Here is a 15,335-nt window from a genome sequence, read left to right as displayed (position 1 = left end):
AGTTAGAAGATGAGTTATAAATTTCCATGTTTTGCTTTGTGGAAGAAATTGGATTTAAAGTATACAAATTGCCAACTAATGCACGAGCGGATAATCACTTTATTTCTTTTAATAACTACATCGTTCTTATCGAAAGAAACCGAATATCCATCTAAAACAGTTTAGAAACTGAAATTAAATTCTTTCTAAAACGGGTACATAAAGACAATTTTTAAAATCAAATTTCTATTTCTACTAAAAGATAAGTAGGCGTCTCCCACTGCAACACCGCCACCTTAGTAGCATTGCCCATGCAGTAATTTCTCCTTCAGATAGTCGTCGGGTTTCACGAACCCCCGCAAGGAATTGCAGACATGATCGATGGCTCCCGTATCACACCAGGTCTTTGGTAGATAACACCGCTAAACATGTTTCAACAACTAGAGTATGAGATATACCTTTGTTTTGGTTCCTACGAGGACGGTCCGCCTTCCAATGTCCCGCTTCACATGATGAAGCACTTGCCCTTGACTTCTTCATTCCAGCTTTAAATCCCGTACACTGAGATTTATTCACTTTCTTTCAAACAGTTTGTTTCTTCTTCTTCTTTCCTTTGGTTTAGAAGTAGAACCATTTTCAATAGTGAATTTGAGCATTGTGATGAAATAATCCTTCCGCTGCTTCTGTTAGTAGCTCCGCTAATGAATAAACCCTCTTATTCATATTATAGTTGGAACCGCTCAAAACTTCTAGGTAGCGTTTGGAGGATCATATCGATCTGGGTTTCCCCATCAATTTCTCCTCCAAGGATTTGTATCTCATTCAGATAAGCCATCATCTTTAGGATATGATCCCTTACAGGAGTACCCTCTTGCATGGTGGCTGTCATTATCTTTCTCATGGCTTCTTGCCTAGAAGCCCTATTCTGATGACCAAAGAGTTCTTTGAGATTGTTCATAATATCATAGGCTGTTGGTAAATCTTGATGCTGATGTTGCAATACATTTGACATTGAAGCCAAAATGTAACACGGCGCCATCTCATCTGCTTTTACCCATTTCCTATGATATTCAATCTTCTCTTGGGTAGATTCACCAGTAGGTGCATCAGGGCACTGCTCAGTCAGTACAAATTTATAGCTTTCAGCAGTAAGAACAATGTCCAGGTTTCTTTTCCAATCTATGTAGTTTGATCCAGTAAGTCTATTCTGTTGAAGTATGATGAACAGTGGGTTGAAAGACATCCTAAGAATCACAAATAACTTTTGGTCAGAACTCTAAATTTTGAATAATATTGATTCCTCAAACAATACTATTTTAAATTAACCAACACCTCAAAACACCGTGAATTTTGTATGCCACGTTAGTGTGGACGTATACAAATTCAACATTTGTAAAAGGAGGGTTTTATCCCATTAATTTTATTATCTTGTCAACCTAACTTTTTGACAAATAAAATTAATAGTTGGTGTCTTTTGGTCACACAAATAATAGCAGTGACTCCGATGGGGACGATACTATTAGATGTGTCTAAGTGTATACCATTACTTGACACTAAGTCCATTAATAAGATTATGTCCCTTCCGTTGGGGAAGATCACACGCTCTTAATTAACTTCCTATAGTCATCCAAAAATGGAAGTCTGTTCTAGTGATCCACAAACAAGCTCATCCGTTATGGAGGAAGGCACTCAGAGCCAACGCGCAAGCTTGTTTGCATCACTTACAAACCAGTAATGGAGACCATGAGATTTATTTAAAAATCCCTCTCCCACTTAGTTATTTATAAATGAGGAATTTTAACTATGCTAGCCTACTAAAACTTGTAAACTAACATGCACACACAGCATAATATAAAAGCAATAAATAGAAAATTTAATTTTCAACTATTATGGCTTTTATCACTAATTGTCCTCCGTGTGTTGTCATCCCAAGCTGCTGCCATATTTGGCCACCGCCACCGGATCTAGCTGTCGCATCCATCTTGCTCCTAGTTCCGCTGCGCCTCTGGTCCTTAGAAGGTTCCACGCTTTGCAAGATTCGATCCGCGACATAAATAGAATTTTACATTTTGATCCTATATTCCATAAAAGGAATGTACATGTATCTAGATCAAAAATAAAATCCTAATAAAACTAAATACAGCTCCTGCTGTATTTTAATACAATCATGCACACACAGATAAATGCCCTTGATACGTCCAAGGGTCCAATCACACACATAATAACTAAAAGCCATAATAGTTGGATCCTGCATCCACAAAGTTAGCACATCCTACTATTAACCTGTCTAAATTATGTATGACAGCATCTAAATCCAATCCAGATACACAACCCCTAGGATACCTTGTTGGTTACTACTCGGAAAACCTAGAGGTTCCACTGTACAAAAATTTTGTACAAAGGTCTGAACCTTTTCCTAGCTACCATGTGTTCTTTTAAATTAAATTTTGGATCGCCTGCGGAACTTAACACGTTTGATCCAAAACTTAATCTATTTGTTCTTTTAGGTTTTGACTTGGATCTCCTGCGGAACTTTACACGTTCGACCCAAGTCTCCTTAAGTTATTAATTCCATTAAATATTAATTTCCATAATTGGTTCCCAGTACTGACGTGGCGAGGCACATGGCCTTCTTGGATATGGGAGCAACCACCACCGACTAGACAAAATCATTTATAGAAAGCTAATATTTAATTTCCTAAAATAACTTTAGGTTAACCAAAGAGAACAATCAAATCACAAGGAAAAGAAAAACAAAAGAACACAGCATCGAAAAAACATATTCGAAATTCTAGAACGTAAGCCTCTTGTATTTGGTATTATTTCCATAAATAACTAGCATGATGCGGAAATAAAAATTACTAGTTATACCTCGTAGAAAAACCTCTTGATCTTCTACCGTATTCCTCTTCTAACCTCGGACGTTGTGTGGGCAACGATCTACCGAGATGAGAAACCACCAACCACCTTCTTCTCCTCCAAGCAAGGTTCGGCCACAAAAGGAAAAACTTCACCAAGGAGAAAAACCAAAATACTAACCAAGCTCCAAGAGATGCTAGCTTTCTCTCCTTCTTCTTCTTCTTCTCCAAGTAGTATCCGGCCACCACAAGAGCTCCAAGGGGAAGAGAGAGGTTCGGCCACCACAAGAGGAAGAGAGGGAGAGGATGGCCGGCCACACCAAGGAACAAAAGAGGGAGAGAAATAATAGATGTTGTATCTCATGAAGGCACCCTCACCCCTTCTTTTATATAATAACTAAAAGCCATAATAGTTGGATCCTGCATCCACAAAGTTAGCACATCCTACTATTAACCTGCCTAAATTATGTATGACATGTGCATAATTAAACTAAATACCAAATACACAGAGGCAAAACCCTAGCTCTGATACCAATTGTTGGTTACTACTCGGAAAACCTATAGGTTCCACTGTACAAAAATTTTGTACAAAGGTCTGAACCTTTTCCTAGCTACCATGTGTTCTTTTAAATTAAATTTTGGATCGCCTGCGGAATTTAACACGTTTGATCCAAAACTTAATCTATTTGTTCTTTTAGGTTTTGACTTGGATCTCCTGCGGAACTTTACACGTTCGACCCAAGTCTCCTTAAGTTATTAATTCCATTAAATATTAATTTCCATAATTGGTTCCCAGTACTGACGTGGCGAGGCACATGGCCTTCTTGGATATGGGAGCAACCACCACCGACTAGACAAAATCATTTATAGAAAGCTAATATTTAATTTCCTAAAATAACTTTAGGTTAACCAAAGAGAACAATCAAATCACAAGGAAAAGAAAAACAAAAGAACACAGCATCGAAAAAACATATTCGAAATTCTAGAACGTAAGCCTCTTGTATTTGGTATTATTTCCATAAATAACTAGCATGATGCGGAAATAAAAATTACTAGTTATACCTCGTAGAAAAACCTCTTGATCTTCTACCGTATTCCTCTTCTAACCTCGGACGTTGTGTGGGCAACGATCTACCGAGATGAGAAACCACCAACCACCTTCTTCTCCTCCAAGCAAGGTTCGGCCACAAAGGAAAAACTTCACCAAGGAGAAAAACCAAAATACTAACCAAGCTCCAAGAGATGCTAGCTTTCTCTCCTTCTTCTTCTTCTTCTCCAAGTAGTATCCGGCCACCACAAGAGCTCCAAGGGGAAGAGAGAGGTTCGGCCACCACAAGAGGAAGAGAGGGAGAGGATGGCCGGCCACACCAAGGAACAAAAGAGGGAGAGAAATAATAGATGTTGTATCTCATGAAGGCACCCTCACCCCTTCTTTTATATTCCTTGGCCTAGGCAAATTAGGAAATTTAATTACAATAAAATTTCCTTAATTTCCTTGACTTGATTTAATTGAGAAAAATAAAATAAAATTTCCCAATTAAAATCAAGTGGCCGACCATATCAATGAAAACAAAATTGGACAAGTTTTAATCAACAATTAAAACTTCCTAATTTGTTTCCGGAAATTTTAAAAAATAAACTTTCTCTTCAAATCTCTTCATGGTTGATAAAAAGGAAATTTCTATAATTTTAATTTTACAACATGTGAATAATTTTTAAAGAGAAAATAAAATATCTTACCAATCTACAAATAAGGAAAGAGATCTAATCTCTTTCTTTAATCTTTAGATCTTTTACAAGAGAGATATTTTAATTTTAATTCTCTTTAATAAATTATATCTTCCACATAATAAAAAATTAAAATTAAATTTCTTTTTAATTTAATTTGGCCGGCCCTACTAGCTTGGGTTCAAGCTAGGGCCGGCCACCCAATTTTATACCTAGGCCGGCCCTAGCTTGTTCCCAAGCTAGCTTGGCCGGCCCCTATTGGGTGGGTATAGAAGGTGGGTATAGGTGGGTATAGAACTCTATAAATAAGAGGCTACGATAGGGACCGAGAGGAGGAATTGGTTTTGGTCTCCCGATAAAATTAAGCATCCCGTGTTACCCCGAACACACAACTTAATTTTATCAATGATAATTCATTCCACTAGAGAACTATCATTGAACTACCGCACCAATCCCAAATTACGTTTTGGACTCCTTCTTATTATGAGTGTGTTAGTCTCCTGTGTTTAAGATATCGAATGTCCACTAATTAAGTGAGTTCTGATAACTCATTTAATTAATATCTAAGTCCAAGAGTAGTACCACTCAACCTTATCGTCATGTCGGACTAAGTCCACCTGCAGGGTTTAACATGACAATCCTTATGAGCTCCTCTTGGGGACATTATCAACCTAGTATCTCTAGGACACAGTTTCCTTCTATAATCAACAACACACACTATAAGTGATATCATTTCCCAACTTATCGGGCTTATTGATTCATCGAACTAAATCTCACCCATTGATAAATTAAAGAAATAAATATCAAATATATGTGCTTGTTATTATATCAGGATTAAGAGCACACACTTCCATAATAACCGAGGTCTTTGTTTCTTTATAAAGTCAGTATAAAAGAAACGACCTCAAATGGTCCTACTCAATACACACTAAGTGTACTAGTGTAATTATACAGTCAAGATAAACTGATACCTAATTACACTACGACCTTCTAATGGTTTGTTCCTTTCCATTTTGGTCGTGAGCTACTGTTTATAATTTATAAGGTACTGATAATATCATCTTCTGTATGTGACACCACATACTATATTATCTTCAATATAAATTAATTGAACAACTACAACTAAATGTAGAAAATTTGACCAAATGTGATTCTTTATTCATAATGAATGTTTACAAAGCTTAGGCTTTCAGTATACACTCCAACAAGAAGTTCGCCGCCAATATCGTTCGACCGACTCTACGTTCTGCTCGGCTCAGGGCCCAAAGGTTCTTGTCGGCTTATAGCTAACGATCCTTGCTAGCAAAGCGGAATGTTACGCGTCCGGAATATTTGCCCGAGCGGAAGGGCATCACCAAGTACTTCGCAAAAATGCCTTTCGAATGCCAGAGGTGTGATAATAGGCGAGCGGGCAACACACATATTAATTAGCAAAAGGACAAAGTGCAAAAAGATAGAGTGCGCGAAAGGAAAGCATTGCATTAAAAATAAAATCTCAGGCCGGGCGGCCTAAGTACAAAAGGGATCATATTTAGCCGAGTGGCCAAATTACAAAAATTACTCGATATAATCGTAGAGGGTCTTGGGGATGTTATCTAGGAGCGCCACCTGATCGCCGACCGGAATATTGGTGGACTCCGGAAGAAGGCCCTTCGACTTCAGATAGGTCATAGTGGCAGTCATGGCCAAGTCGAAGGTGTGGTGCGTTACACTCGATTTTACCCAGAATTTGATGAATGACAGATAGGTTGGCTCGGCATCCCGATATTCTTTGAAAGCCGCCTGGGAGCCAGTGAGGGCCTCGTTCAGATTCTTAAGCTTTTCCGCGTCGGCCGAGCGGCCCGCCTTCTCCCTGTCGAGCTGCTCTGTCAACTCCTTTATCTTCAGCTTCAGGCCCCGAGCCTCAACGTTCTTCTTCTCCAGATCGGAGATAGCTGTATTCTTCCGAGTGGTGGCCAGGGCTATTTTCGTGTCAAGCGACTTGACTTGTCGCTCGGACTCGGCCAAGGCTTGGGCTTGGTCGACTATCTTCTTCTGCTCGGCCGTCAGCAGAGTTTGAGCTTTCTTCAGCTCCTTTTGCAGCTCGGAATAGGAAGGGCCCTGAAGGCCGGACGGACCAACTGCGGCCTTCAGTTGCCGTAGCTCTTCATCCACCAAGGCCAAGCGGTTGGAAACCGCAATTTCCTCCACCTATCTCTGGCAAAAGAAAATTATAGTTATTATCGGCCGATCGGAAAGAATGAACACCAAAGTTGGTAGATTACAAACTTACCCCCGTGGCCTGCTGCATATGGCTGTTAGCCAAATTTTCGAGGGGTATCAGCGCAGTGCGGGCCCGAGCATCGGCCCACATCTCAGCTAGGGGCCCTTTAAAGGTGATGGTGTGCTCGGGCGCAGATGGACGGTCGGCCTCTGGAAGCAGCTCTTCAGTTAGAAGATGAAGAGTGACCCGAATCGTGCGGCCATGACCGGAGGTCGTCCGACCGACGGTCGGAAAGGGATCAGAAGTCGGCGTAGAAAACTGGGAATGAATGGTCGAGCGCTGGGCTGAATGGCGAGCGGGCGGAAGGGTGCTGATTGGAATAGCCTCCACTGGAGCAGCTGGCTCGTCCCAATCCGAAGGCGTCCGGTCGGACGAGATGGTTTCGGTCTCTGGCGCCTTGCCCCGAGCAGTTGCAGTGACCCGCTCGGATGGTTGGACAGCGGAGGTTGCCGACCGCAGAGGAGTCTCCACTCGACGCCTCTTTTGTAGAGGCTGCGCCTCCTCCCAAGCGGAACCTTCCTCGGGGGTAGTTGGTTCTCCAGGAGTGGCTCCACTGGCCACGTTTTGTTGAGAAGCGGGAGCAGTCGGCTCAGCCTGAGTCCCGCTCTCTCCTTCGTGGGATCCGACCAGCTGGATACCCAAAGCTTCCATTTCTCTGGCCGTCGCAGCTTCCAGAGCGACCGCCTTTCTCTTCAAAACACCGGCCATGACCGAATCCATAACGATGTCCGCTGCAAAGAAAGGAAAAGAAATCAGTTAGCAATCAAAGCAAATGCCCAACCAAAGTTCTTACCGAAGCCGGCCGGAAGAGGGGTCCGTATAGGACTCAGCCCGAAGATGTACATCACTCCCTCGTGGAGAAGTTTGTTGATGTCAAGTCGCAGACCGGCCAGTATATTTGCAGCGTGGAGGTAGTCCGGTCGGGTCTTGAACTTCTTCAACTCGGGAGTGGGGGGCAGACTGACCTGCCACTGGGTCGGGAAGTTTGCCTGATTGGGCATACGGATGTAGAAAAAATAATCCTTCCAATGTTTATTGGAAGTAGGAAGTTTGTTGAAAAAGACCAAGCCGGGCCGAGCTTGGAACATGAAGGTGCCCGGCTCGGCTTGCTTGGGGTAATAGAAATAAAAGAAGACCTCCGGTCGGAGGGGGATGTTGTGAATCTTAAACAAAACGACAACACCGCAGAGGAGACGGAAGGTATTGGGTACTAAACTGCCGAGCGGCACGCTGAAAAAATTACAGGAAAATGAAGACCGGCGGTAAACTGGTCTCGGAAGACACAGAAAGCTCCGCGCGGCGGCCTGTGAGGCCGAGCGGAAGGACCAGCTAAGCGAATTTCGAAATCCTCTGGGATTTCGAAATTGTCTGCCAAAATATCGAAGTCCCGCTGTTCGAATCGGGACTGCATGGTGGTGTACCATGGGCCGAGCGACTGATCTTCGGGATTGGAAGAACTAGCCATGGGCCGATCGGGAGGAGTCAAAAGGCAAAAAGGCAGGAGCAAAACAACAGCAAACGAAAGGAAGTTTCAAGGAGCGAAACTGAGAAAGAAACGCGGAGGAAACACCGAAAAGGAGGAAGGAAAGATATAAAACCTTGCTGCGGGGAAAGGGATCAAGGAAAAGGCGTCGGAGAGCGTCGGAGAGCAGAAACAGGATCGCCGGAGCTCCGAAGCGCAGGAGGCAATGGTCGAAATCGCGGAGGCAGGTGAGAAAGAGAAGGAAACGAAGAATTTATAGGGTGAAGGCCGGGCAGCCTCCACCGTTGGATCCAGGTCACGGGAATCAAAGCATGCATCGATCCGTCCATTTCGAATCGCTTCGATCACATCAAAACACCACGCCACCGCCGCCGTACGCCGATGGCAGTGCTCCACGTGGTATTCAATCATTCGGAGCATTTAATGAAAGCATGCTCAACCTTAATGTCGAAGATTGGCGCAGAACACGAGGAGATCCGGTGAATGCCATTGTTGATTCGCTTAAGGCTACCTCTATGGTTGGCCGAGCGGATGATACAAGCACGGAGGAACCGCTCGGCCGGATTCTTAGTCCAGTCAGTCGGACTATTCGCCTCCTTCGACTAGACTTGAAGGGGAGGCAAGTGATCCGGTAGTAAGAACAGGGGACCCCGCCCTGTGGAGTCAACGCCACGTGGAAGTCACAGTGGCAGTTGTCCATCCGGAGAGGGCCGGGTCCGACCGAACGACCGGAGAGGGCCGGGTCCGACCGGACGGCCGGAGAGCGCCGGGTCCGACCGGACGTCCGGCCGGCCGATGGAATCGAACGCCCGGAGAGGGATGGGTCCGATCGGCTTGCCGACCGGACGATATTCGGCTGATGGTTAAAGGCGCCCTGTTGAAATCAGGGTTCCGACGCTCAGTGGAAAAGGTCGTGGGCCGAGCGGACCTCACGCTCGGCCAAAGCCATAAGGTAACACTGCTAATAGTCCCCATAAAGCACGTGATGGAGGATCTCCCCAAGTAAACCTTCGCATATGTCAGGCCGGATGTTGAGGGAGCTGTCCGCCTGGAAGCCAGATTTGGAGCAAAGGGGAAAAGGACAAGGAACGTCTTTTTCTGACAGCAGGTATGTTTCACGTGTGGGCCATGCTCCAAATCTTGTGACAGGGGATTCCGCTGTCCCATTGAGGACATGCTAAGACTGTAGCAGTATGGGTTAGGGAAGCTCACTGACAAGTCCTTACTGGAGTATGGGCTATGGACACGTGTACACCTCGGTAGGTGTACACTCACTTCTTCGCTGCCCTATATAAAGACCCTCATTCTTCGCCGGAGGTACGCGGTCTACGAGTTTTAAAGCCACTGTTTCTTTCTTGAGCTTCGCCTGACTTGAGCGTCGGAGGGTCGCCGCCGGGAATCCCTTCCCGGCCCGACTTCTGTGCAGGTTCGCCGGAGCTTTGTGCCGCCAGTCGAAGATCCACACCAGCAGCCGGAAGCGCCACGTGCCTAGCGTCCGTTGATTCGGCATTCGGACAGGATCACACCAATTTAGATTTAATTGCAAAAAAAATGATATACCAGTTTAGAATTAGAAAAAAAATTTAAGAGGAATAAAAAAAACAAAGGAAAGGTTTCACCCCCAGTCTGATTGGTGGTTGCACCAAATCAGAGCGGTACCTGCTCTGATACCACTTGTAGGACCGTGATCGTTCGATAGAGGGGGGGGGTGAATATCGATTCAAAAAGTTGAGTTGAAATACGCAGCGGAAAAGTAAATGAACACAGTTGTTTTTACTTCGTTCGGAGCCTGTGACGACTCCTACTCGAAGGCTCGTGGTCCTTGACCACTTTCGTTGGGCAATCACTATCAATTCGAATATAGTTACAAAATAAGTACAGGAAATGCTAGTGAAAAAAAATACCGACAAGGAAATTAACTAAAACCCGAAGGAGCACTTTGTCGGAGCTTGTTGGCGTCGTAAGAACGTAGAGCAGCAGGACCAGCAGTAGAGGAGTTCTCAGATCGATGATTGATGTCTGAAGCTCCTGCCTGGGGCTTCTTTTATATGTTGCTCCGGGCGCTTGGATTCCTTCCGGGCGCCTGGAATGTGACGTAGCTGCTCAAACCGAGATGCTCCACGTGGCGACGACTTGGCTAGATATAATTTGCTTTCCGAGCGCACGGATCCCTTCCGGGCGCCCGGACCTCCGGGAGCCCGGATCCCCTCCGAGCGCCCGGACCACCTTGTTCTAGAAAACTCCCTTTTCCTGCAAAACAAAGTTAGTCCGAGGCAATATATATCCTGCAAAATAGATTGTTAGCACATTTTATAATAGTATGAATTAGCACAAATAGTATGACTTAGATTCCGTCTTTTCGAGACCGGAATCTAGTCACGATCTCGACTTAGATATCCGAAATAGATCTAAGCCGGATCGACGCCTAATGTTCCCTTCCCGGGAACGCGTCCTCGCAGTCACTCCCCTCTAGTGACTTACCTCACTTACCTGCCAGACGTCCGGTCAGCTCTTCGACCCGTCTGGACTTCTCGCAAGCTATCTAGTCAGTCCGTCGACCTAGCTGGACTTCTTGCCAAGCGTCCGGTCAGCCCGTCGACCTGCTTGGACTTCTCGCCAGCTATCCGGTCAGCCCGTCGACCTAGCTGGACTTCGTGCCAGACATCCGGTCAGCCCGTCGACCTGTCTGGACTTCTCCTGCACACTCGATCAAAGTGTCAGACAACAACAAAACTAACTTAACCTATTTGTCATTCATCAAAACCTAGGTTAGACCGTTAGTGCTACCCGCACCAACACCCGGTTCGGACAGTTTGAGGTAATAGAAATAGTGAAAGAACCGAGGAGTGAGGGAAATGTCGTGCAGGTGGAACAGAATGATGACCCCGCACAGCGGTCGAAAAGAGTTCGGCACTATTTAGTGGAGAGAAATACAAAAATATTTACAAACACCAGAAAAGAAATGGTGGATCAGAAACCGCAAACCGACAGTAAATTGGTCCCTAAAAAATGTTACGAAATCAGATGGCGACGGGAGGTTGAGACGAGCTTGCCATCAAGAGAACGAAAAAACAAGAACATAGATGAACAATAAATGAACACTAAACTGAATCGATTGAAGAACCTTACAAGGAAGATCACACAGAATTGATCAAGGAAGTTTACAGGGAGACCACCGGCGAAGAAGCAGAATGCTACAGCGGCAAAAGCTCGAAGACGAAGGCACGAAGTGGAAAAGATGATGGCACACGTGAGGCTTATAAACTTCATGGATGGTCACTCTCAACCGTCAGGTTTAAGGTTTTGAAAACCTAGAAGAAGATATGACCGTGAAATTCAAAAAGGCGCTAGTCACGTCAGCAGAGGATATCCAACTGTCTTGTTAGGCATGCAGCAACAGAAAGAAGGATACGTGGCATGAGGTTATCAGATAACATTTAATGAACTTAATTAAAAGGGATGGTCGCGTGCTCAGCCATAATTGTCAAAGATTTGCACGGGCTTCGAGAAATATGGCTGACGTCAACGACAACCGTGCTCGCTCAAAGAAGCGCAAATTCTCAAAGTATTACCGCTTATCATCCCGCTCTGCACAGGGAACGGGTTTCCGGACCGATCATCCATTTTCCATGGTTAGGAAATGACCGAGCGACGTTGGTTGATGTGCCGATTAGATACTAGGGATCAAATACTCCAATCGGACGTTGAAATCGCCAAGGAAACCAGTTGTCTAGTCAGTCAGACTTGTAGCCTCCTTCGACTAAACTAAAGGGGGAGACTTGTGATGCAGCGATAATGGAGAGCCCATCTGTCACAAGTCGGTTGACACGGTGTCATTCAAAGTTAAAGCGGTCAACGCTGGGGCTTATAGAAAGAGCCTTGGCCAAAGGTGACTGTCTGGTTAGCTTGGTCGACAAAGGAGTGACCGAGTGGATCATCTGGCCGGTCAGACGAATGGATATCATGAGCCGATCAACCGAATGGACAAACCTGTAGTTGGTTGTTTCGGTCGGTGGGAAAACGAGCCACTCGGGCTGCCCATCCTACGCAAGGAATGATATTATATAGGAAGGGACGAGAAAATAAAATAAAATACTCCGTCTATCATTAAATATGAAGAAGTCAAGATAAAGAAGAACATTTCATCTATCATTAATGCACGGAAGTTAAGACAAAAAAGTCTTCCTTTGACAATTAATATTATTAAATAGGGTAGATGAACGATCGTAAAGAAAGGTATAAAAGGGTACGCCAAGTATGAGGAAAAACAAGATCTATCTATTTCTTGATTACTCATTATCTCTTTCTGATTCTAACTTGAGCGTCGGAGGGTGAACGTCAGGGACCCCTTCCTTGGTTTGTTTTTATTTTGTAGGATTGAGGTCTTCATCCTGTCAGTAATCATCCCATCCCTATCTTTCCAACTTCCTTTATTCGGACATGATAAATTATCTATTAAAAAAATCTCAATAATATATCGCACTTCATACCATGTGAGAATTAAATTTAAGGTTTGATTTATTTAAAAAAATTACGGAAATAGATATGATAATTGAATAGTTATTCTATTGCTAATTTTCTTGCTCACTAAAAAATTGTAGGCCTATTGCGCCACAAATTTGTTATCTCATTGATATAACTCAATAAAATTGATTTAAAGTTAAGATATTATTTAAACATCAATTAAAGGTTTATTCCTCAAAAAAAAAATTCAAATAATATTTTTTAATTTAAAATGGTGTCATTATAGAGTAGAGTAAATTCGATAACTAACTATAGATTTTCGAACGATTTTGATTTAATATATTAAATCCTTCGTAATTTAATCCGAATCAAAATTTACAATAACATTGAATCTTTTATCTATTTAAAATAAATAGAAAATAATTTTAATAAAATATTTTTAATAATTTTCTCAACTTATAACGCCGTTCAGGAATTTACCAAATAATTTTAATAAATATTACGTACTAACGTGAGATTTTGTCTCAATCTTATAAACAAGGACTAAAGTAGAAAAGAACCATCTTCTATGGTTTGTTGTCCCTCGATCAATTGCCGTTGTTGTTTCTACTTTCTAGGGTTTTCATCGTCCTTTACTTCTCGTCCCTCGCGTCTGCCTCGATCCCTGTCAGAGCCATGGCCGCCACCAGCACAGCGGCTCCTAGGGGCCGCAATATAGACGACGAGAACCTGGTTTTCGAGACCAGTCCTGGGGTGGAGGCCATCACCAGCTTTGACCAGATGGGCATCCGCGACGACCTCCTCCGCGGCATCTACGCCTATGGATTCGAGAAGCCCTCTGCCATCCAGCAGAGGGCTGTGATTCCCATTATCAACGGCCGCGACGTTATTGCCCAGGCGCAGTCCGGCACCGGGAAGTCCTCCATGATCGCCCTAACCGTCTGCCAGATGGTTGACACTACCGTTAGAGAGTATGGTTTCTCTTTTTCCTCGTTTGGTTAATTTTTCATCGAATTTTTTTTGTTTGTTCTTATCTCTATTAGGCCGCATGCTTCACGTTTGATTTTGTCGCGCCATGTTAACTGTGAATGGAATTTGTACATTTTTCCATTTCCGTTTTCGTTTCTGCACACTTATATGGGATGTTGTTTAAATTTCATGAATTCAAGAACAGAAAAGTTTACATCTTTTAACAGGTAAACAATGATGGCTGGAACTAAGTTCTTCATTAGGCTTGCTGACGAGGGAATTGATGTAATTACATGACATTTTATTTCTTTTATCCATCTTTTTTTCTGTTATTTTGTTTGACTTTCAGGGCTTCAGTAACTGAATAAAATTTAACATGTGCAGATTGATTCCTTTTCTTTAGGGCTTAAATAGCTAAGAGCTTAAGATAAACTTCATATAGGTACTTTTACTTATGATAATGGATTTCTGCTGACATCTGGATTTTGCTGCCTTCCTGAGCAGGATATTAGCAATTTTATCTAAATTGATCCAATTTTGTTTCTTGGTGAAGGCGTTCTTGTGTCTACAAGTATTATATTTAGTTTAGGATTAATTTTGTGGGCCACATATCATACGTATAATCCATGGAAATTATTGTACTTTTAGACATTGTGAAATACCCAAGAAACTTAGTTCTATCTATGAATAGGACTTTGATTTAATTTAATACGTTTTGTACTTGCGGTTAAGTTTCTGAAAATTCCTTTCAGAGTTCAGGCACTTATTTTGTCACCTACAAGAGAACTTGCTTCACAGACTGAGAAGGTGATCTTGGCTATTGGTGAATATATAAGTATACAAGCCCATGCATGTATTGGTGGAAAGAGTATAGGTGAAGATATTAGAAAGCTGGAGTACGGTGTTCATGTGGTTTCGGGGACACCTGGCAGAGTTTGTGACATGATTAAAAGGAGGACCTTGCGCACTAGAGCTATCAGGATTCTGATCCTTGTATGTTGGTTTTGTGTTTTTATAAGTAAACTTGTCTGAGTTTTATGTGTTTGTATTTTTTTTTTTAAATGAATTTGTATTATTTGAATAGGATGAAGCTGATGAGATGCTGAGTAGAGGCTTTAAGGATCAGATTTATGATGTGTACAGATACTTGCCTCCTGAACTTCAGGTTTGGATCAACTATCATGGCCTTTAGGAAAATAAAAGTTCTAGTATACCTGTATTATGTCTGTTATTGTTTGAGAACTGTGTGTGAAATCAATAAATACATTTTCATATTGCAATTAGTAAATAGAGTTGGATCTTAACCACATGGAATCGTTGCTTCATAATATACATCACTGAAAAATGAAGCTTACCTGAATTCAACTTAATTGAAATCTGAATTTTAATGCAAACCAAACCCAAATTGATCACACACGCACGCGCACGAAAAAAATACAATTTTTTACTTGCTATTCATGATTTGTTTGCATTCAAAACTAACATTTGCATGTAAAAGTAAGATTATTGAACTAAAAATGCAACATTTATCATGCAGAAAACTCCGAGTCTTCATCTATTTGATGCCATTGTTTCTATCTTTGAACCTTGA

The 15,335-nt window shown here is 42.7% G+C and overlaps 1 protein-coding gene across 3 annotated transcripts in view; it reads left to right on the top strand.

Annotated features, from left to right (window-relative positions):
- Positions 1–13,342: 13,342 nt before the first annotated feature.
- LOC121971764 (eukaryotic initiation factor 4A-III homolog B-like) overlaps positions 13,343–15,335 on the top strand; it is a 50,890-nt gene continuing 48,897 nt past the window's right edge. For all 3 annotated transcript variants that reach the window (XM_042523195.1, XM_042523194.1, XM_042523193.1), the window contains exons 1-3: positions 13,343–13,746; positions 14,497–14,737; positions 14,829–14,909. In XM_042523195.1, coding sequence (XP_042379129.1) covers positions 13,451–13,746; positions 14,497–14,737; positions 14,829–14,909 — 618 coding nt within the window. In that variant the 5' untranslated portion in view covers positions 13,343–13,450. The remainder of the gene's footprint in view (positions 13,747–14,496; positions 14,738–14,828; positions 14,910–15,335) is intronic.

This window comes from Zingiber officinale, chromosome 4A (genome assembly GCF_018446385.1).
Source record: "Zingiber officinale cultivar Zhangliang chromosome 4A, Zo_v1.1, whole genome shotgun sequence".
NCBI classification, from domain to species: Eukaryota; Viridiplantae; Streptophyta; class Magnoliopsida; order Zingiberales; family Zingiberaceae; genus Zingiber; species Zingiber officinale.
The sequence above is the reverse complement of the archived record's forward strand: the minus strand, read 5'-3'. Positions and strand labels throughout refer to the sequence as shown.